We start from the raw sequence: 24,457 nt of genomic DNA, 5'->3' as shown, positions 1-24,457 counted from the left end.
AACAGATATTTTCTAAATCTTGTCATGTTTTTAATCAAGGTGCTCATGTGATTTGATGCATTTCGCGATGTAAGACTCGTTTTATCACAATATAGATCTTGATTATCGATCAGATCGTCTTGACTGGGCGCCACCGTTTTGTTTGAAACAAATGCAAGTGATACGAGAGGTGGAATCTAATTGGTCCATAGGAGAGGCATAGAAGGAACATAACTCGTAATAGCCACTTGTGGTGCTACGATCGAGCCCAGGAATATCAGCCTAGTTCGGCAAGGGTGGAAACTGGACTTTTAAAGTCAGTTAACACCCTTGCCTCAGGAAGATGGTACACCGTAGAACATTGACAACCTTCAATTGTTTAGAATGGGTAGTTGTGTACACGATGCGAAAATCCATGTAGAAAATGTGTACAGGTTAATAATGTATTAGGAAAGAATGAACATGCTGCAACCCTAAATGAACCCCACACTAAATAGTGTTCTTCTGTCACTCATTCATCCATTGAAAGTACAAAAATAGATTGGACTGAATAATGATATAATAGTGTGATACATCTTTCCACCTCTAGCTAGACCGTCGTTTGGTCTCTTGACGTCGTATCAACATAGACTGGCTCCAAATTGAACGCAGGCAAGAAAAAATCATTTCAAAACCTACTAAGGAGAATAGCAGGCACTGACAAACTCCCCAGAAGCAAACTACAGACATCGTCCTGCGGGTGAGTAGGTATTTGTTATGTTCCACATTTTGCATAATTAGAACCACTTGATATAATGCTGAGAAGAATGAGTTATCCCCCCTTACCACCTCTGCGTAGTGTCAGCGTGAAGTCAAAATGAAGAGGCAAAATAGGATAATTCAGTTAAATTTTCCTGATTAACTAACCAATCACGAACTAATATGAGCATGATCACGATGATACAGGAAAAGATTCGGTGAATATGTTAAATAACTGAATGGAATGTTTGAGTTACGATGAACAGCATGTGTCCTAGCATCAATATTACCACTGATTGTCACTATGTAATTATTACACTACAATGCAAGGCAAACAAGACTAGAAAATGCATCACTTCAACTGCAGCACAGCAAGGCTTGGGGCATCCATCCATCACATATGCTTTTCTCACATTGCCATGGAAACTCAAAATGCCCCACAGAATCAAACTATCCATGCATTCATATCACTTCAATTCATTTCTTTCATTAAATCAAACGTCAATCAGTGAAATAAAAGATCCCCTTGAACCTGAAGCAAATAAAAAGAATAAATCGTGTTTTCTTTCATCTAAAATCTGTCCCCTTGTTCTGATTCTCCACTGCCCTATAACCTGGGTGAGACCAGGTTCGTGGAGTGGTTGAACAACTTGGCACACTGGTCAGCAGAGGGTTGCTTGCTCTCTCCGTAATATGAAACATTAAAATCTGTGACTTAAGTAAAACAATGAAATGAACCAATGCTGTTTTCATGTGGACGAAGATCAGTGATCATTTCTTCTTTCTTTCTTCTTGACAACGGGGGCAATACCACTTCCCCTTCGGCTTGGTGGTCAGTCCAACACAGGCAAAGTGGAACCACTCAATGGGGCACTGCAACAGAATAGACTCGGTTTTACAATGAAGCAACTTTAACAAGTGGAACCACTCAATGGGGCACTGCAACAGAATTGACTCGGTTTTACAAGGATCAGCAACCTAAACAAGTGGAACCACTCAATGGGGCACTGCAACTCATTCCGACTGTCACTTTCATGATCTGGTAAGTGACGCTCTGATTGGTTGGTTGAAAGGTTGTTCTGACGTGACCCTTCATGGGATGTCCTCAGATCTTTGTTTAGCGATAGCGAGAATTAAGATCAGATTTTTATGAGATTGGATTGGGCAGTCAAAGTGCGCTCATGGTCCTCCTGACATGACCTTCAAGGAATGGCTTGTCAGACCTTCCTGGACAGAGGTATCGACAGTGAGTAGGCGAGTGAGTTTGGTTTAACGCCACTTTTAACATTATTCCAGTTATATCACGGCATGTCAGCTTATTGTGGGAGGAAAGCCCGAAGTGATGCAGGTCTCAGATGTTTACCACCTCAGTGAAACCCACAAGCACGGGTATGGTGCTGACAAACCTACAAACATAATTAGGGCGAACCGGGATTCGAACCCAGAATCATAGGTTTCTGGCGTGCCCAAGGGACGCAGTGAATTGCAGCGCCTTAAACGACTGGGCCACCTGGGTATCGACAGTAAACATCTGATTTTAAAGACATATTCAAACACATGCTGTTAATATGACAATCTACTCCACCCCTAAAGTAAACAGAGTATTTGGGACGGATTCTGCCTCAGAACTCTCAGGCCACAAAAGTGAGTGAGTGAGTGAGTTTGGTTTAACACCGATTTTAACAGTATTCCAGTTATATCGCGGCGTGTCAGCTTAATGTGGGAGGAAAGCCTGAAGTGATGCAGGTCTCAGACGTTTATCACTTAGGTGAAACCCACGAGCTCGGGGAAGGTGCTGACAAACCTAGAAACATAATCGGGGCGAACCGGGATTCGAACCCAGAATCATAGGTTTCTGGCGTGCCCAAGGGACGCAACTCTGCACAGCGAATCGCGGTGCATTAGACGACTGGGCCACCCGTGCCCCCCAGGCCACAATAACCCACCGGCATCAGTCCCTACAAAACACACAGTGGTCTACTCACATCAGCGTTGTCACATCCAATCATCTCTCCGTACGACACCTGGTGACACAGGCAGTACGTGGGCTCGTTGGGGTCGACAGGCATGTCCAGGACGTCGGACGGGTGGGTGATCGATGGGAACGGAGGGAGTGGAGGATCTGCTTCAACTGGCCTGAAATCAAAACAAATCACACACCATAAATATAGTTCCTTGTCTTGTCAATGTTTGTTACAACTATCAAAATGATGGTCTTTAGGTTATAGCACTAAATAGTTCTAAATATGAATCCCAGAGCAACATCCTTTTATTAAACTTGAAAATAAATTCCACGACACTTCTCCCATGTGTCAAAGGTTGCCTCCCCTTAGCATGACCATTTTTCTGAATGTATATGTTAATGTATCATACATGTTTTTCTCTCAAACAAATGATCTTACAATAACTGTCCCTTCTTCTTTTTCTTCTTAGGAATTTCATCCTCAAACTCTTCCTTCTTCTTCCTCTTCTTTTCTTTGTCCTTGTCTGAAAACAATATCTTTATATAAAAAGTTGCTCTCTTCAACATGATCATCAACAAGAAATACCATATTCGACATAATAAGCACTCAGGGCGCTCTCAAAATTAGAAATAGGGGGCTCTTATTAGAATATTATTTTGGTGAAAAAAACAGAGTTTCGTGGTTTATGCTGACAGCCTGAAATGTTTATATACGTCAGATATATGTTTCCAGAATTTATTCGCCTATAATTAAGGGTGCATATAACACACAAGTGCATATTATACGCGAATAAATAAGTCTTGTGTACATTGATCAATTGGAGTGAGTGAGTGAGTGAGTTGGGTTTAACGCCGCTTTTAACAATATTCCAGTTATATCGCGGCGTGTCAGCTTAATGTGGGAGGAAAGCCCGAAGTGATGCAGGTCTCAGACGTTTACCACTTCGGTGAAACCCACGAGCACGGGTATGGTGCTGACAAACCTAGAAACATAATTGGGGCGAACCGGGATTCGAACCCACAATCATAGGTTTCTGGCGTGCCCGAGGGACGCAACTCTGCACAGGGAATCGCGGCGCCTTAGACGACTGGGCCACCCGTGCCCCCTTGATCAATTGGAAGGGGTGCTAATATAGCCAATATATTAGCAAATATCGCCGTGGGCGCTTATTACATCAAATACGGTAATGACAAACCTTACAGAAACTGGACTACAGGCCTCAAAGTTTTTCCATGTAGCTTGTATATGACTACAAGTATTTTTTTTCAGGAAGCCACTGGTAAAATCCAGAAGTCAAGCCAAAAGTGTATGAAGCCAAAAACATTTGTAATTATATTATTATATTAAATAACTAAATATAATATGTACAAGTCATAGCAATGGTCTTGGAATTGTATATTAGTGGAACTGTACTTGATTTTTGTTATTTGTAACTCGAGCAATGGTGCAATTTGTCACTACATTATATAGGTACATCCTTGCTTATCCAATGAGCTTTGTCAACTGAATATAAAATACTAATTACATTAATATTTATATATTTCTGGAGGAATTATTCGCAAGTACAATTATTAGGAGACAATGTTTTCCACAATCAGCTGTTATTTAATTTTGTGTCCACATACCAGTATGTGAAGCAATAGAATATATTCGACACAAGACATTTTTCAAGGTAGTCATTTGGCGACCTCTGAATTTTAGACAGTAGACAAACTGAAATTTAGGTCACATTGGCGACCGTTTTAGTCGCAGCTTTGAGTGAGTGAGTGAGTGAGTGAGTGAGTGAGTGAGTGGAGAACTGAACCAGGGTCTTCGGCGTGACGAGCGAATGCTTTAACCACTAGGCTACCCGACCGCCCCTGAGCATGTTGAGGCCTGAACTAAGCTATTTACTGACATCTACAGACCTCCCACTTACTTCTACTGATAATTGACAGCACAGCAATACATGAACAACAATCTACACTGTCACGTCATCCACAAGATACACACTAAGCCCCGGTATACACTATAACCAAATTGCTATGAAATTTTACTGACGTCAAACACCAGCATCATGGGATTAGCATCGGCCTACTTTTCTTGCCCATGTCATGATCATGGCCTCGTGAGCTGGATGATGTCTTGTCCTTCAGATCTGCTTCGAATCTGGCCAGGTCAGCGTCCAGCTTCCTGATGTGCTTGTCCACCTACAAGACAGTCAGATGTCACAGGTAACAATCCTGAGTATTCAGCCACAAGCATACTTCAGGTCAAACAAAGAAAAGCATCTGTTAAACTGCCATGTGCTATGCTATGAACAACAATCACAAGGACAACAGTGTTCGCGTTAACGAAGAAACCTGCGTTTTTCACACATTAAAGTCATATAAACACACACAAAATATTTTGCATGCATGTTTGGCACGCACAGATTGTGATATACTTCATTTTGTATTAATACCATAAAATAAAAAACTATTCAAAGCTGATAGCCTGCTTACGATGTTCAGACAAAATAAATCAAAACCTGGAAATTCCCATTGCTAAAAATAAACTGTGGCCAGATGGCGCTTTTAATCGCTTATATTTCCATATATGGTCTTTGGGCAACGGAATAACTAATCTCAGACACAGGACATAATTCGTTACTATCGATGGAATTCCCCGTAAGTCGTTCGTTTCATCCAATCAGAGCCCAGCTTACAAGTAATAGTCGGTAATACAAACGATCATAAACAGAGCGACAGAAGAAAACTTCCACACCTGGGCATGTGCTAACAACAGTCATATTTATTTTATTAATGATGGAACATTCATTATATCAAAACTGGACCATAAGTTAAAGCTTGGTCATAATTATTAGCTGTACTAGTACAGATTTTATTGAAATAAAAACTTCACACGCGAAATATTTGAATTGAAAATTTATTATTTTATTTCTGCATGCACTGTACAAAAACCTACCGGGACCACTGGGACAAGCAACCCCTCACCCACTTTTTGTCCATCATAAAATATGTAAGAGTCACATTCAGAGGTAGTCCCCATACAAACCCTGAGAAAATACATCAGATCCTATCTACAGTACTTTCTACATTTCCATAAAATTAAGATCTGCTGCTCCTTTCTAATTTCTATTTGACAGAGCTTCCAATAACTTTTTAAGCAACTGAGTTTTTACTCTAGGTTTTCATTTTAATTGGGTTATTACATTTTTCATTGGGTAACCAATATTTTTTCACTCATCTATTCATCACTCTTTTGGGTTTTTCCTAAAATTAGTGAACATTTTAGGATTTAAAAAAATGAAATAATGTTTTTGATGTATATAACTGTTCTAAATATATAGGCTTTACTAAATTAGCTTGTACTATTGTTTCAGAAAATAGCTCCTTTGTACGCATGCTGGAAAAGCTTCATTGGGTATTTACGAGTGTTGTTTTTATACATTTGAGTTTTTCATTGCATGCGTTTTTGCACGCAAGTTAATTGAAAGTAATAGGGTTTTGAATATTTGGGGGGGGGGGGGGGGGGGGGGGTATTTTACGCAAATACGCTGCTTATCTGTAGCTCTGACTTAAAAGCAATTCTTTCATTTCGGAGACTAAATGAAAGTCTACTTCAGACAAGATTCAGACAGTGACCAGGGTTAGAACTTGACACTAGCCCACTAGCCCAGGGCTAGTACAAATTCTTGTGGGTGAGTAAACATTTTCACATTTCCCGGGAGTGTTTTAACATTACAAGGGCATTTATCTTCCCCCGGGCTAGTATTAGTAAAGCTTTTGAGTTTAGTTCTAACCCTGCAGTGACATAATACCATTTCATAGGTCTGCATGGCCAGCTGGACCTTGTCGTCCCCGAACTCCTTGCTCTTGGAGAACAGCTTGGTGATGCTGTCCAGATGGTCCGTCCTCCTCTCAGGCACCATCCCCCGAACATTGTCCAGGTACTCTTCCGCCAGCTGGTCAATCTGCTTCAGTAGCTCTGTAACCATGGCAACAAGAAGTCCAATGTATGAAAACTGAAAGCACATTGGCAACCCAAGTCACTTTGTCTAATAAGTAATGTACCTCGGATTCAAACTGAAATCCCCATGGCAGACAAATTGGGGAAAAAATAAGAATTTTTTAAGGATTGATATTTTCTTGAAATTCCTTATTTTCTTAACATGTTTAAATTTAGGGGTATTTAATCAGGCTAATATTCCAGTCAATGCCAAAAAAAAGAGAGTCAAACTGCACATTATACGATCTTCTTGTGTACTGGTCCTCTGAAAGCCATGTCTTTAGTTATTAAGTAAGTAAGTAAGTGAGTATGGTTTTACGCCGCTTTTAGCAATATTCCAGCAATATGACGGTGGGGGACACCAGAAATGTGCTTCACACATTGTACCCATGTCGGGAATCGAACCTGGGTCTTCGGCGTGACGAGCGAACGCTTTAACCACTAGGCTACCCGACCGCCCCGGGTTCAAATTCCCACATGGGCACAATGTGGGAAGCCCATCTCTGGTGTCCCCAGACGTGATATTGCTGGAATATAGCTAAATAAACCCCAAAACTCACACTCTCACTCACTACAAAAATGCGACTTGTTAAATCCATAATTCTATTATTTTTTTAAATTGTTCCTGATATTTGCTTTAGACTTCAGCCAACTATCACCCTCTGGGTAATTCTAGATAAATCCCTGCTAATGTTAATGGTATCCTGGTCAGTGTTTGACAATATGCAAATGATGATAGAGACAACATACAAGGATACCATTAAACATTTTCAACATCAGACAAGTGACGAGGGCTAGCGGTCTATTGCTAAGCTGTAACCATGGAAAGCCTGAAGAATTTTGTTAGCACTGGCAGAGTGAGCCTCCTCCGCGGGCAAATAAACATGTTGACTCATCATATTGATTTTCTAATGCAGTGTACACAGTCGTTTTGTTGTTGGGATCCTGAGTCACGTCACTATCAGCCCCCCTGGATTCATGGAGGCTTCAGAACTAAGCGCCCTGACAGGCATGTTGAGAAAAAATGGTTATTTTATTTTGGGGGTTAAAGGTAATATTTTCCTAAATTCAATGGCATTTTAACATCATTTTTGAAAATTGAATTCAAAGTTATAATGTAAAACTTAGCATTTACAGCGATAGAAACTAACAGTTTTAGTCCACTAGTCCTCATAATGATAACAGAGCGAAACACTTAAAAAGGGAAAAAGTTCTACTAGTCCTTATGATACCTTAACTATTGGGCAGTTTGGCAAGGCCCATAGGACTCGTGCCAATTTCTAAAGCTGATTTAAACTTCTTCCTCTTAATTGGTCCTGAACATGTCACCTCTACAAAGCCATATTATATATCATAACTTTACTAATGGTATCAACATGATTAACTTGAAGACTTGGGGTCCAATATGCCCCGCAGAATCAGTCTAGATAGTCCCTGGTACCACCGCCTCTGATATACTCAGTGTATGACAACAAGAGTCACCCTGCAGTCTCTGTCCGTGACTTTATCCACTAGTCAGAAGAATCAGTCTAGATAGTCCCTGGTACCACCACCTCTGATATACTCAGTGTATGACAACAAGAGTCACCCTTCAGTCTCTGTCTGTGACTTTATCCACTAGTCAGAAGAATCAGTCTAGATAGTCCCTGGTACCACCACCTCTGATATACTCAGTGTATGACAACAAGAGTCACCTTGCAGTCTCTGTCTGTGACTTTATCCACTAGTCAGAAGAATCAGTCTAGATAGTCCCTGGTACCACCACCTCTGATATACTCAGTGTATGACAACAAGAGTCACCCTGCAGTCTCTGTCTGTGACTTTATCCATGAGTCAGAAGAATCAGTGTGTGAGTGAGTTGGGTTTAACGCCGCTTTTAACAGTATTCCAGTTATATCACGGCATGTCAGCTAAATGTGGGAGGAAAGCCCGAAGTGATGCAGGTCTCAGACGTTTACCACTTCGGTGAAACCCACGAGCACGGGTATGCTGCTGACAAACCTAGAAACATAATCGGGGCGAACAGGGATATTCGAACCCACAATCATAGGTTTCTGGCATGCCCAAGGGATGCAACTCTGCACAGCGAATCACGGCGCCTTAGACGACTGGGCCACCCGTGCCCCCTTACACCTAATTAGCAAAATTTGGTTCAGGGTTAGAAATTTCTTGACTAAAAAGCCAACGACAAATGGCAAAATACTTAATGTAGGGAATAATCTAAGGCTTCAAACTAAGGGACCTTGGCAAGCAAATTAGGAATATATTATTATCTTGTCCCAAATTTGGAAGGTTTTTTTTTAAAGTCTTATTTTCTTAAACTCAAGAGTGTCTATAAAAAAAACATTTACCATTGCTGGGCCTGTTATCAGTGAAATACAAGTCACATACTTTCTTGTGTCCAACAGGACTCGCAGTTTAAATTATTTTCGTCCATTCACAATTTGTACCGGTATGTGTAGAGGATTCAACCTTTTGCTGCTGCTATAAAGCCCTCAGGGCATGCTGAGGGCACACTTAAAAAACACATTCGTTTCATAAAAATATATTTTGACAATTGTTATTGTGTGAAGTCAGTGATAAGTATTTTTTCACATAAATACTAGGGCTGCAACGAATACACTATGCATGCTATGAGGCGGACACGATTAGTATCATGAATATAGGGTAATGAATACCAATATTAATTCACGAAATACAATAACAAGTCAGCAGTTGATGTATTATTTGTTATATTCAGTGAGGCAATAACAACATAAATTGTTTGACATGGTATCTGCTCAAATGTGACAATGACCAGTGACCACAATACTGTCAAATTAAATAGTATAAGAGTGTTGTCTTTTGAAGAAATCTATGCATAAAATATGTAATACGGGTATTTTTTATGTAAATGCACATGCTTGCATGTGGACACGAATAACGAATTCAATTCATGAACATGATGAATGGATATGGTTTGATTCACCGAATACGCGAGTGAATCGTAACAGCCCTAATAAATACACTACAACCTATTCGGGCTGGGACGATACACCAACTGTGCAATCCGATACGTATCATGATACCTTACTCACGATTCTATGTGTATCACGATACTTGCATGTGCTCTTATCTGTTGTGAATAAGCCATCTTTTTCATAGACAGGATGGCCAAATACCTGGCACACTGATGATTTACAGTTGGCAGTGTCAGGTTACTGATATGGCGCAACAACTGAAAATATGTATGTTTTCGCTATTAACTAGCACTAGTAATTAGTGTTTAGTGGAACAGTTATTAAAGCAAACATTTGAGGTCAGAATCAATCATTTTTACATAGTGCGTGACTGTGATCGATTGCAATCCACAGATGCATCAGGTTATCGTCCCACCATGACAACATGTGTACAACCCATGGAAAATGATGAATATATGACAGTGTTCTGTTGAGGCAGCGGTCTTGCAGTATTCTCGCAGTATTTCATTGACTGGCACATGATATTTATGGTCATGGGAACATCGGGTGCATTCATGTAGTTTGGGTTTCTATTATTTGATGTAAATGTCATCATTTCCTTTACCTTAAGCATCTCAATTTACTATCAGCGCCTTTCATTGGCTGAACATCACAAATGATCCAATCAGAATAGAGTTTACACATTTTTGCATATGCAGTAGTCCTAGTCCTGATGCAGCCAAAGATGTTACTGCTTCAAATGAGCCCAGAATCGCAGAATCACTGAACACACGTTATGTCAGCCATACACAGAATGACAGTGACAGACGGAGGAACGGCAGAAAACCTGGGAAAGGTAGACATTTTCAGCGAACCTGGCTTCTTAACTACACATGGTTGCAGCGTAACTCAGAAAAAATATGTCATGTCAGCTTTGGATAAATCATGGGAACTCTAATGCAAGGGGGGCAGTCGGGTAGCCTAGTGGTTAAAGCGTTTGCTCGTCACGCCAAAGACCCGGTTCGCTTCCCAACATGGGTACAATGTGTGAAGCCCATTTCTGGTGTCCCCTGCCGTGATATTGTTGGAATATTGCTAAAAGCAGCATAAAACCATACTCACTCACTCTAATTCAAGGACAAAGTGTCATTCCGATTCCCGACAGTTAAGGTATCAATCAAAGGACTAGTTTAAGGGTTTTGCTAATTATGTTATCATTATGAGGACTAGAGGAGTAAAGTAAATATGTTAGTTTTGTTAGTTTCCTAATCTAGCACTGTATCCCTGGGGTTTATCATGTTTATACACAGTTATCAGGTGACAATTCTGTTCAGTCAATGCACCATTCAATATTTGCTTTATCATGTTTGCTTAGTGTCTTCATGAGTCAGTGTTGCATATTGTCTAACCCTGGATAGTGGACATACCACAATAGCAAACTCTGAACCCAAACAGGAGGTGAGGTGGGGTGAGGTGAAATGGGGTTTAACGTTGCGTCCAAGATTATTGCACTTATATAGCAACGTGCATGCACGTGTATATGTGTGGCTGCTTGTACTCGTCTGGACTGATGCCGATTTATAGTGCTAGCTCTCTGAGAGACCATGCCGCAGTTTAACATGAATACCCCACTCAGACACAGTATACTGACTCTGAGCCGACCAGTCCTTGTTTTAGCCCCTTAATGTCGAGCGCCAGACAGGGTAACAACAAGTACCATCTTTTAACTTCTTTTGGTATGACGCGGCTGGGGATCGAACCCCGGACCTCCCGCTCTCTGGGCGGACGCTCTACCATTTGACCACGGAGGCGGTTGAACCCAAAAAGGAAAAGCAGGTTCCTAACATTCAAAAGGAGAAGTGTTTGGCCAGCCTATATTACATACAATTACCTTGCAGCAGAATTGACTCAAATCTGCATTGGATTAAGAAACTGGAGTAACTTGTCAAAACTTGATTATCAAAACAATCTGAAGCTCTCCTTACCTTGTGACCTCTGGTCCAGATCTCGCATAAGGTTGAAATTTCTCTGGAGCTCTGATGGTAAGGACTCCAGACCTGAAAGATGAAGAAACTGTTTGTAAAAATCTCTTTTTGGTTGACGCATTGAACCTCTTAGTACTTCAGACTGATCACGACAATAAAAAGAAGTAACATTTTGAGTCCAGTTTTAATGACCAAAGTATTGAAGAGACATTCAGAGCTCCAGATAAGCTGCGTATCTGCGTAAAATACGCATCAGAAATGCAGAAATACGCAGTGAAATAAAATTCAAGCGTATCAAATATGCAACGAACATTACAGATACACTACAAAAATTAAACTAGTGCGTATCATCAAAATATTGTGAAGTAACCCTGCGTATTCGATTAGCAAATCAGCAACTTATTTTGAAATTATATACGGAGATTCCGTCAACCTTGCCAAACTCCACGATGACAGTTACATCATGATCATTTGCCACCACACTTTCTTGTGGAAGTATTGTGGTATTTTTGAGTCCTATACAGCTCTCGAACCCCCACGACAACTGTTTGCAGGAACTAGATGAATAGTGTTTTAAAATATTTAACTTAAATACCCACAGGTGAAAAAACTAGTGGGTAACAGAAATTTGAATACCCAGATAGAATTACTGATACCCAATGATTTTAAAATGCATGGGTAAAATACCCACAACACCAAAAGCTTATCTGGAGCTCTGGACATTGTTTGATGTGATATTATTTGACAGGGATTGATGGCATAGTACCTTGGAGTACTGGTTTAAAATATCACAGTTACTTACTACCTTACAAATATACTACTCAAAAGAAGTTCAAGACAACCCAATTCTTTTATATTACAGGATATATTAACTATATTATAATATTACTTCTTTTGAGTGGTATGTCTGGCAACAAATATTTTATTTAACAGGACCCTCATATTTCCTGAAAGAACCCTTGAAATTAATAAATGGAGGTCCCCAGTTTTGTAGGTCAAGGTAAAACCCTGGAACAGTGTTTCAGTACTGACAATATTAAACTGACCTTACCAAATATTGATATTGCATTTTGTCAAATTATCCACCAGTTTTTTTATTTGTAAGTGCAAAATAACCGACTCTCAAGTTTTGTAACCTGTGCTCCAATGGCAATTCATACAAAATTTCATATGAAAATCATTTTGTATTTGCATGACATGACATCTGACCATCCCATTGAAAATCTTCTACATTAAAAATCATGCATCTAAAGGTTTCCAGAGTGTGTGAGTTCTATTAAGGACTAGTTTATTATGAGTTACTTATCCAGAGCAAGAAATGTCCAGCTGTCTTACATGCTTACGATATTTCCCATCAGCTTTGTGGGAACTGCATCAGGTTTTAGCCAAACTCCAAATAAACACTATACAACAGTAACAGTGATACAACGATTTTACTACTTTTCTCCATTACCATGATTACGTTTGTTTAGACTATATTCATAAGGGGGTTTAACATATCTCAAACTCAGCCCAGAATATGAACACGTGAAGTCTTTTATCACTGTTCTGTCTGTAGGGTTTCACTCGCCTTACATTGTTTACACAGTTTACGACGACGACCGAGTTCCGACGTATTTGGCAGGTTTCCAAAAAGTCATAAAATAACAGTAAATGTCATTCAATTCGGATGCAGTTGTGTAATATTTCTATATGCATTTCATGAGACGGAGAGTCAGGCCACCTAATTCTCAAATTGAAATGTTTTGTCTTTGATTTGATCTTTAATCTCGGACGATGAAAAAAGTGACATATTGCGCCAAATTTTAAGACCGACGCGGGTCCATTTAAAAAGTTTTGACACTGCTTTCCTGACAAAGACAATAGGTTTTTAGTGCACGTGGGACTAAAATGACATATAAATTGTGTTATCATATGTTGTGTCACCATTATGCAAAATCCGAGTTAGAAATAACCGATGACAGGTGAATACTTACTGTCCAAATAATGCTCCAAATACATTGCAGTCGCCATTTTTCTGGAGCAAGTGTCAAGGTCGAGTGAAGTTTGTGATAATGTATTCCTGACGTCAACCGTTATACGGGATACCGTTATACGACCTGCTGCTGACAATATAGTGTACAGTCAAACCCACACAAACGACGCCTTTCGTGTTTGCCCCGGATTTGTTTTATCGAATGATGTATTCACACTGGATATGCAATAGGAGAAAGGTGAATCGTTTCCAGATACATTCCATCTGGGAGTCATAAGATTATCTCATTATATAACATTATATTGACCCCCAGCACTGTCATCTTCTAACAACGGTGATAGGTCCACATCGTTGATGAAGCATGTCCCTAGAGCAAACCATCTCGGCTATAAGTATGTGAGAAAAATGCTGACCTGTAAGCTTTAAATATATAGTTTGGTTGCATAATATATGGATGGTTGCATATTAATATGGATATAATGTCTTTGGCGACTTTTTGAGAGAGAAAAAAACTCATTGAAAACACGATATCCAGGCGTTAAACATCAGTTCAGAAACAAATTCAAAATAAAAATGCTATATATTGCATGTACTTTGTAAAACCAGATTGATTGTAAATATATATGTCAGATGTAGTTCAGGCTTATATGTGAGAATGTGTTGGGGAGGAAAGAAGGTATGTGCTTTTTAAAGTATCGTTTTTGTTGTTTTCCTCTGTGGAACAGATGTACAGTGAGATTGTGTATTGGATGGTAATATATACGATGTAAGCGTTTATGTAAACAAGCTGAGACAAGTGTTTGGTGAATGTAAACTGAACGAGCCTTCCTTTCCCTGGATTCCCTGATGTATCTTATTATATATGGTGTCGCTTTCGCCGATTTGGTGAAGTTTCGACACGCTGCAATAAATATTATTTTATTAAACATTTATGTACCACAGGTATCCGGGTACTAGTATCTACTCAAATGCGGTTTTATTTGTTCCCCGACCAGTGGATCCGTTTGCATTCCAGTAATGATTCTCAACTCCCTTGGGAGTATACAACCCAAACTGCCTTCGGGCGCTGGAGGTTTCTCAACATCCACCTCAGACATCGGGAACCTGTTCCCTACTTGGTGAACAGAGGCACATTAATTGTGAACTAAGTCACTTGTCCAGGGTGACACCACACGTTTTGACAAACTCAATAGTATCATGTTTTAAGGACCTGACGCGTCTTCAGAAGAGTGTTTGTTTGTTTGTTTGTTGTTGAACGCCGCACTCAGCAATATTCCAGCTTTATGACACCGGTCTTCAAATAATCGAGTCTGGACCAGACAATCCAGTGATTAATATCATGAGCATCGATCTACCCAATTGGGATACGATGACATGCATCAACCAAGTCAGCAAGCCTGACCACCCGATCCCGTTAGTCGCCTCTCACGACAAGCATAGTCGCCTCTTGCAACAAGCATGGGTTACTGAAGACCTATTCTAACCCGGATCTTCCCGGTCCTCCAGAGGAGTGAGTGTGTGAGTGAGTGAGTCAGGTTTAATGCTGCTTTGAAAAATATTCCAGTTATATCTCGGGTTCTTCAGAGGAAGGACAATGAGTGGATGAGTTCGGCTGACGTCTCATGGAACAAAGTTAGAGTAATATCACAGCGTCCAACTTAACGTTGCGAGGGGAGTTTGCAGTAACAAAGATCGTGCACATTGTCACATTGGCCCAGCCCGCCTTAATATCATGTTGGTGTTACAACGCACTGGCGTGGGGCTGACAACAACTCACGGTTATCGGATCCTTGCACAAAAGGTGAATTATGTGTGGGCTGAATGCTGCTATACTTGGACCACATTCTCAATGAGTACGGTTTTACGCCGCGTTTAGCCATGTTCCAGCAATATCACCACAGGGACACCAGAAATGAGCCTCGCACATTTTACCCTTGTAGGGAATCGAACCCGAGCTTTTCGCGTGACCAGCGAACGCTTTAACCACTACACTAGCTCCACAGTATATAGTGATGTTCAAAGATATTGTCTGGGTGGTGTTTGAACAAGTGAAGTATATGATGTCACCATGGCCGAGTTCCGAGTTCCAAATACGCAAATAAATCATCTTAACCAAATAGATTTGAGCTGCTTCCGTACAAATAAGAATTAAAAATATATAATAAACAATAGTGTGACGACGCTCTCCGTAATTACCCAATGTAGCCTTTCCAGATTGAATATAACAGCATGTGTTAGCAGATCTTTTCTTTACTGGTCGAATGCAGACGTTGAGTATATATAAACTCTATTGAATAACGACATACAATAAATAAAACAAAACAAGATAATAATAACAATAATTTTTTAAAATGATAATTGTGGAATACCTGTGATGTAGATTATAAATCTACATGTGTATGTTGTCGGACCTCTGTTGACATAAAGCCGTGCATACAATGTTAGTGGTTAGGCGAACACTATACATATTTTTGCACCCTCAAAGCAAACTATGTGGATTGCAAAATTGACATATTGTATCTAATAGACACTACTTGTTAAGAGTACACAGTTATAATTGTTTATAATAGCGTTTGATATTGGAAAGAAATTGATGTATGATAAAATAAACGCATTAAGACATTTTGTTTAATAGCTTTGCTGGTTCATCGCTATTCCACCACAATGGCGGCGATGGCAGTGTTCCACAGCAGAACAGGGACACTTGTCACACTGAGCAATGGCAATCGTACCGCCCAGAGAAACCATCCCACTCAGGAATTTAACAACGGAGTTGTACTAAGCGCAGATGCGTTGCGGGATAACCAGATTTTTGAAGTCAAAATTGATAAAAAGGTTAATGCTTTCTGCATAGTGGTTGCCAAGTTTCAGTCTTGACTTTGACATTTTCACAGTCTGGATTTCTTTCTTGTTTACAATACAAGTAGAGAACTTGGTCCAGCCCTTGTCACGAATATCCTCTGTGTAGCAATATGTTCGCTTTACTTGTTGTATTGAATGTGGTTCTGGTATGGTTTGATATGTCAGAATACTGCACAATACACTGTGTGCACTCTGTTTTTTGACAATGAAAATGATAGGTTACACCAGAGACCATATAATAGAGGGACGGCACTCTTGCCTATGTGCGAAACCATCAGTGCTACGGCTTGTTCTGCGCAGCCTGTCCGGAGGCGAGCAGAAACGCGTTCACTGCAGTCATCGTTGTCGCCTAGTTTTCCCATGCAAAAGAAATATTTTACAACACATATTTACACTCATGTAATTCTTAACGTTGTCAACATTACAGTCTTGTTGATGCCCTGAAGCAGGTCAATGTTATTGTATTTGATGACTGTGATCACGCTTCGTCTTTGTCCGAGAGAGAAAAATGACGTACATGTGAAACCGGCAAAAGTGCAAATTGTGATTTTCAAGAACGGCCACTAATTCGCAATGAAAGTCCTTGGTTACCGAGGTGTATAAAAAGGAGATATGTTAAAAATTAGTGTAGTGCCATTGAAAAATCTGGGGCGGTTGCGAAATGTCAAATTTTGTCTCCAGAAATGCGACTAAATCTGAATTTTTCCGAAATAATTGCACCACAACTCTCAATTTTCAGATGCTTTCAGACGAATATGTTCCGATTATCAGTGCTAATATAAACAATTTTACATTCATCACGATTTCCCCTTTTGCGTGGTACCAAAGATATTTAGGTATGATCAGTAGTTATTTTTGTGAGGTTTGGCGCAAACCCATATTTTAGTCATACATTTTAAGTTGAATTGCCATATATAGCAGACGACATAACATGCATTTTGTCTGTGATTATCGTCTGCATATATCTTTTAAAACATCCTATAAAGAGTCTTATTTTTATTTATATTAGAATACTTTTGTAAGATCCATATTTTTTTTGCCATTGTTTTCGCTATTTCTTCGTAAGTTTAACATATCTATATTAACTTTGTTTCAGTTAGGCTTCTATCACGTATCGCGCTGAAGAAAACTTCATATTTTGACGATGATTTATGTTTGTTATCATATGTAGATTTTATCTTTATTAATCATGACTACATTTAATCTATTTGTTTATTTTATGCCATGTAAATATTAATTATGAACTATATGATCTAGGCCTAAACACAATCATAATAATGTAAATATGATGAAGGTACTAGTTACTTTGTGTATTTACACAACAATCAAAACATCAAATAAAATCAAATGTCTGTTATATGAAATATTTGTGTTATGAAATTATAATAATGCCAGAGAAGTTTGAGGCAACACGGGTGAAGGTGTCATTCAGCAAAATAAGTAGATGGTCTATTGTCCTTTTCTATGATAAATACATCTACATATGTCAGAGTTGTGATCTTTTGTTTTGTTTTAATAGTAATAGTTGCATGCCTTGTTCCAGGTTAGATTTTAAAGTTTGTTTTTGATGGATCAGGTATGAATAGAAAACCATGATGAAACAATTTAGAAAACTACAAACGTAACTACAGGTTACGTATACTAGTATATATCTGGTACCATGCTTGTTGATGCTATGCTGTTATACCTGAAATACCTTATAATTTGTATGCTGATATATCAAACTGATCGGGTAATATTAAATAACGATTGTAAAATTACAATCATCCTCTTTGCTTTGGAATTTAACAGTAGCCTCCCTTTGAAAAAAACATCTCGCTCTGGCAAACCCCATTATCACTGATCATGTGCTAATGAGAGATATGATAAAAAATCTTTGTGATCCGCTAAGAGATGTCCTTTTATTGGATTGTTGCTGGTCGTAGTCGGTGAAATCTCGGCTAAGGGAATTAACTCTAGCCCCGGATATTATGTAATATTGTTTACGTGGCTACCAGAATGGTCAGTTTTGAATGTCTGCGCATCTATTGCGCATCTGCAGCGGTACAGGGAGGTTAACAGCAGGGTGTCGGGGTGTATCAGTTACATGCCGGACCGTAGCACTGATGGTTAGTGATAAACTGTTGGGGAGGGCCGTCCCTCTATTATATGGTCTCTGGTTACACTGAGTAACTAACTTTCTTGGTGCCAGATTTTGCAGGCCCATGCACATCCTGTGTTCATTTTATCAGTGCTTAGACAGTGCCTCACTTTTGAAAATAAATGGGTAACCATTTTTTTGTTAATGGTACAACACCTCTAGGTACAGTCTGTGAAGTCCTTCTGATCCAAGGCTGAGTCTAGTAAAATTTTGTTTCTGTCAAGTAATCGTGACTAATAAAGGTCCACATTATGACAGACCGCCTCCGTGGTCTAAGGGTAGAGCGTCCACCCGAAGAGCGGAAGGTCCGGGGTTCGATCCCCGGCCGCGTCATACCAAAAGACGCTTAAAGATGGTACTTGTTGTTACCCTGTCTGGCACTCGGCATTAAGGGGGTAAAACAAGGACTGGTCGGCTCGGAGTCAGTATACTTTGTCTGAGTGGGGTATTCATGTTAAACTGCGGCATGGTATCTCAGTGGGCTAGCACTATAAATCGGCATCAGTCCAGACTAGTACAAGCAGCCACACAAACACACACACGTGCATGCACGTCGCTATATAAGTGCAATATCATAATCTTGGACGCGACGTTAAACCCAATTTCACCTCACCTCACCACATTATGAAACAAATTCTACTGGAAATGATGCAAAATTTGGGTTGGTAGTTTCAATAGTTTAGGGCGCAGCCTGCAGATGTCTTGTCAATAACTTCAAATATTGTGGTGATTTTTGGACAGAATAGCTTCCACAATTTCCCAGGTTGTTGCAAGAGCTGACTGCAATAGGGATTGTGTCATGATGACACAAGACCTGGCTGTTTGTGTTGGGTGGACAGTTGGTCGTGCTATCAACAACCCCAACGACAAAGTTTCAGATCCTTCTGTTTTCTAGGACGTTGACTGATTGTCATCCTGAATGTCCTAAGGGGGGCACGGGTGGCCCAGTCGTCTAAGGCGCCGCAATTCGCTGTGCAGAGTTGCGTCCCTTAGGCACGCCATACCTGTGATCTTGGGTTCACCGAAGTGGTTAACGTCTGAGACCTGCATCACTTCGGGCTTTCCTCCCACATTAAGCTGACATGCCGTGATATGACTGAAATACTGTTAAAAGCGGCGTTAAACCAGACTCACTTACTCACTCACTCACTCACTGAATGTCCTAAGAGTTATTTTCAAATTTGGTAGCTCTAATTATATGCATATTGAAGAATATCCTATCAAAGTTCTATAATATCCTGCAAATGTCCTGATGCCATTTGTCCTTGCAAAATCTCTGTGCTGTATTTTGTGGGTCAAGACATGTTTAATTACATGCTATTGTTCTCCAGGTGTAAGTTGAAATATTGCTGACTGCAATTAAACAACATTCACTCTCTCATATTGTTTGGTCGTACCATTTTGTGATGCAATATTTTCTTGGATGAAATTCCTGAAATTCCTGTTCATTGTAATATGCACTGATATCAAACTTGAGCTTGATCTTACCAAAAAATACAAGTGCACAGTTATGATACTGAATGATTTTGATCCATTTTCCATTCATACAAACATTGATAATGAAATAAATTAAATTTGATGAAAAAAGAGGTTAAAAATTGTGTTTTGTATGACATGTACAACCCGTTTCTTTCCTGTTTAAACTGACATGTTGACAATTTGTCGTATTTGGCTTGTAAGCATAATAAAATATTATATGAACAAATACACAACTGCATATGCAGAACTTGATATTAAATACTGCATGCTCCATTTTCCTGCATTAAATATTTACCTGAAATTCTATATGATATATTCAATGTCTCAAACAACCATTTTCGTAATCACCAAATTTGTGACATGGAAATTTAGTCAATATCTTGCCGTCCTACTGAGCCTGCTGAAGCCAACTTAACTTGGTGCAATGGAATTAAACACCTTTCCATCAATAAGAACCACTGCAGTACTGCGAAATATTCTTGGTAACCATGGTAACATCAATGAATATTTATGAAATCTCATATTAATTAACAAAGACATAATCAGCATAACTAAGGCTCAGTTTCTTTTGGCAAATAGGATGAAAAGATGAATATACCACCACTTTAATGAGATGCTGATCCTCACTCATTCTTCATTTCAATATGGACCTGTGAAGATTCCGGGGTAGAATAGGTCTTCGGCAACCCAAGCTTGCCGTAAAAGGTCACTGCTTGTCGTAAAAGGCGACTGACGGGATCGGGTGGTCAGGCTCGCTGACTTGGTTGATGCATGTCCTTCGATCCCAATTGCTTGGATCGATGATCATGATATTAATCACTGGATTGTCTGGTCGAGACTCGATTATTTACAGACTGCCGTCATGTAGCTGGAATATTGCTGAATGCGGCGTTAAACAACAAACCAACCAATTCATTGAGTCCTTGTAACAGTTTGTTGAGAATCAAATGAAACTCTGTTATAATGGTTATGTTTTTCTAGACTATGACAATTTGCTTTATTTCAAAAAAATATGTATACTGTTTTGTGATAAACGAAATAAATATATGATCATGTCATAGCTTGTTGGGGGCTGTCAGAAAGCCTAGTGGTTAAAGCGTTCGCACGTCACGCCGAAGACCCGGGTTCGATTCCTGACATGGGTACAATGTGTGAGGCCCATTTCTGGTGTCCCCCGTCGTGATATTGCTGGAATATTGCTAAAAGCGGTGTAAAACCAAACACACACACTCACTCACTCACTCACTAACTCACTCAAAGCTTGTTGATTGGAAGGTACAAACTTTCAACTTTAATTCATGACCCTCAACAATGTTGACCATTCTTTTCCCAGGTTAATTCTTGGAGTGGTTCTATTGAAATTGGAGTGACGACATGTGACCCCAACAACCTCAGCTTCCCCATCAGTGCCACTGGATTTCGTGAAGGCACATGGGTCATGTCAGGAAGCTCCATCCTCAAGGATGGACACTCAATGATCGAGGAATATGGGCGGGACTTGGACCAACTATCCGAGGGAGATCGTGTCGGGGTCATGAGATCGTCCCAGGGTGTTTTACACTTCTATGTGAATGGAATGGACCAAGGTCCCGCTGCTACTGGTATTCCTTCTCGAGTGTATGCCGTTGTTGATATGTATGGGAAATGTGCACAGGTGTCAATAGTGGACTCAAATAGCAGGGATGCAGGTAAGAGCAATCAAGTTGTAGTCTTAGAATGGCCCATTGACAAACATCCAGTTGCCATGTGTATGAAGTCTCCATCTTGTGATGAATGGCTTTGACCCAGTCAGTGTTTGAAATTAATTTTGAAACCCAACAAGACAGTCGGGCAGGTAACCCATAATTGTTGCCTGCCCATCTTCAAAGTTACCTGCCTGCATTCAGACATCAGAAATATTGAAAAGTCGCGAAAACCAAAAGACAAATTGCATCTTGATTCAGTGGAAATAATGCAAACAATAACTTGAGAAAAGTTGCTAGCCGTGGGTCGGCGGGCAGGCAGTTATTTCGGACACTGGAGCCAGTCACAACCAAAGCTCCATGTGTTGTCTGTTTCAATTCTAACTAAACAAAACTATAGTAGACGTTCAATGAAATGACACTGTTCAGTCACATCAATGACACCAGTCTTCAACTCGACTTTGGGTGCTGTCTCATAAACAAAAGATTTGTCCTCAGGAAAACATCTTTTCCAGCTTAGTTCATTTATGACATACTTCTGAGTTTCTTATTTTATGTATATCAAGGGCTTATTCAGTCAATGTTGATCTATGCCAGACTCGCATTTGGAGGAAGCATTTTTATTCTGTGATGATTCCATGCTTAAGGACAATAAAAATTAAACAAAAGCTGTTAGCCTGTCGCTCAGCCTTAAGGGGATAAAACATGGCGGGATGGCTTGGAGTCTGTGTACTGTCTGAGTGGGGTATCCATGTAAAACTGTGGCATGGTATCTCAGCGGGCTAGCACTGTGAAACCAGGCTAATGTGAGCAGCCACGTACACACACGTGCATGCATGTCCCTATATAAGCGCAATAATCATAAATGTAACATCAAGCCCCATTTCACCTCCTCTCTGACAGATTGGACCTGTGAAGATTCCGGGGTAGAATAGGTCTTCAGCAACCAATGCTTGCCGTAAAAGGTGACTATGCTTGTCGTAAAAGGCAACTAACGGATCGGGTGGTCAGGCTCGCTGACTTGGTTGATGCATGTCATTGATCCCAATTGCGTGGATCGATGCTCATGATATTAATCACTGGATTGTCTGGTCCAGAGTCGATTATTTACAGACCGTCGTCATATAGCTGGAATATTGCTGAGTGCGGCGTTAAACAACAATCCAATCCGACAGATTGACTTCTACTCTTGACAGCATGTACTTATCCCTTCTCCTTGCTCTTTTAGCCTGTGCTGTGAATGCCGCCAGAATAACCAATGACATTGCCAATGAGCTTGCAAACGAGTTCCTCGCGGAGTTATCCAATCAGATTGCCAATGACCTGGCTGCCAGTCGGGATTTCGGGGCTGGAGTGGATGATGAACGGCATCATTCTAATGACCGGCTTACATTTCATGAACGCTGTGGAACGCTTGTCAAGCTGAGCAACAGCCGCCGTACAGCTGAACGCCGACGACCTATGGATGAGTTCAATAATGGAGTTGTCATGACCAACCGGCCTTTGAGAGATGAGGAGGTGTTTGAGGTATGTTTCATACGGATGTTTCTGTTTGATCATGTTGATGACTTACCAGTGTCATTGATGAGTTGAATGAAAACATTTTTGTATGACAATTAATTTTTCACATCCAGATCTTTTGAATGAACTATTGATTTGTGATTAAGCTTTAAGCATGTTGACATTAAAATTTGAACCAGATATTAGCCTTGCTGCATACATGGCATAGTTTCATAAAAAAGTTTTGAAAAACAGAAAAGATGCTTTGATGTTTTGTCACAAAAAGTTATTATTAATTGATTCAGTAAACCTTGGAAACATGGCTTTTCGACACGTCAGGTGCTCATAAACTCTCAATCATGTAAAAAACTGCAGATATTAATATGTCAACAACTTTGCACATTCACAAGAAGCCATTTGTTTTTGAACACACAGTGCCATTTAGAATGTGGTCAAGTGTAACAAATGTTATATTTGGGATAAAACTTTCTCAGTAAAGTATCAGATTCTAGTACTCTTTTTGGTTGAGTTCTATCCGGGATTCGAACCCACACTGCCAAAGTGTGTACCCCTCTGACAAGTGTAAATTGGCACGGCTCCCATGGCCAACAGCTATGAACACAGAATAGCTTTCAGCCATGGGAACCATGCCAGTTTACCATTGTCAGAGGGATACACAAAGTATGTGATTTTGACTACCAGTTGTCAGACTTTCATATTTGTGGTGGCCTTGGAGGCTGAGTGGGTTAGATCGCTGACTCTGTGTGCTGGCGATTAGGTGCACACTCGGGCAGTGTCGGTTCGAATCCCTGATGGGACTCAACCCCCAAAGTACTAGAATACTTGAATGAGAAAGTGTTATCCCAAATATAAAACTTACATATGTTTTATTGCCGCTATTTCTTCCATGATGGTTGATGCATGTGATGGTATCCCAATTGTGTGGATTGATGCTCATTATATCAATCACTGGATTGTCTGGTCCAGATTCGATTATTTATAGACTGCCGTCATATAGCTGGTATATTGCTGAGTGCGGCGTTAAACAACAAACAAACAAAAAAATTCCATAACCTTGTGAGTGAGTGGGTGAGGTAAAGTTTAACGTCACATTGCCAATATTTCAGTCATATCATGACGATCCATGACCCTGTCATCCTCAGGATGCATCGAGGAGGTTGTTAGGCACCTAAGTATCACAACTGTCTGTCATTTTCCACCCTG

At 40.1% G+C, this 24,457-nt stretch overlaps 2 protein-coding genes across 5 annotated transcripts in view; one reads left to right on the top strand and one right to left on the bottom strand.

The window, feature by feature from the left end:
* Positions 1–275: 275 nt before the first annotated feature.
* LOC124118120 (inhibitor of growth protein 4-like) lies at positions 276–13,654 on the bottom strand. Its single transcript, XM_046480208.2, has 7 exons — positions 13,572–13,654; positions 11,596–11,667; positions 6,484–6,650; positions 4,759–4,870; positions 3,120–3,204; positions 2,703–2,853; positions 276–1,590 (listed from the first exon to the last, which is right to left on the bottom strand). Exons 1-7 carry the CDS (start codon positions 13,606–13,608, stop codon positions 1,489–1,491), a joined length of 726 nt encoding a protein of 241 aa, XP_046336164.1. The 5' UTR covers positions 13,609–13,654; the 3' UTR covers positions 276–1,488.
* Positions 13,655–16,234: 2,580 nt separating this feature from the next.
* The window catches only part of LOC124118117 (neuralized-like protein 4), a 52,892-nt gene continuing 44,669 nt past the window's right edge, over positions 16,235–24,457 (top strand). For all 4 annotated transcript variants that reach the window (XM_048394439.1, XM_048394437.1, XM_048394438.1 and 1 more), the window contains exons 1-3: positions 16,235–16,405; positions 21,385–21,739; positions 22,962–23,260. In XM_048394439.1, coding sequence (XP_048250396.1) covers positions 16,235–16,405; positions 21,385–21,739; positions 22,962–23,260 — 825 coding nt within the window. The remainder of the gene's footprint in view (positions 16,406–21,384; positions 21,740–22,961; positions 23,261–24,457) is intronic.

The sequence above is a fragment of the Haliotis rufescens genome, unplaced genomic scaffold (genome assembly GCF_023055435.1).
Source record: "Haliotis rufescens isolate VD_foot unplaced genomic scaffold, xgHalRufe1.0.p SCAF_13, whole genome shotgun sequence".
Classification (NCBI taxonomy): Eukaryota; Metazoa; Mollusca; class Gastropoda; order Lepetellida; family Haliotidae; genus Haliotis; species Haliotis rufescens.
Note: the sequence above shows the minus strand (reverse complement) of the source record. Positions and strands in the feature narration are given on the sequence as shown.

Bases quoted from the DNA above. Each gene is read 5' to 3' on its own strand.
- LOC124118120 (XM_046480208.2), bottom strand. From the start codon at position 13,608: ATGGCGACTGCAATGTATTTGGAGCATTATTTGGACA. The intron at 6,651-11,595 runs GTAAGGAGAGCT...CCATGGTTACAG, and splicing joins TCTGGACCAGAGGTCACAAG to AGCTACTGAAGCAGATTGAC. The intron at 4,871-6,483 runs GTATTATGTCAC...ACTGTCTTGTAG, and splicing joins CCATGCAGACCTATGAAATG to GTGGACAAGCACATCAGGAA.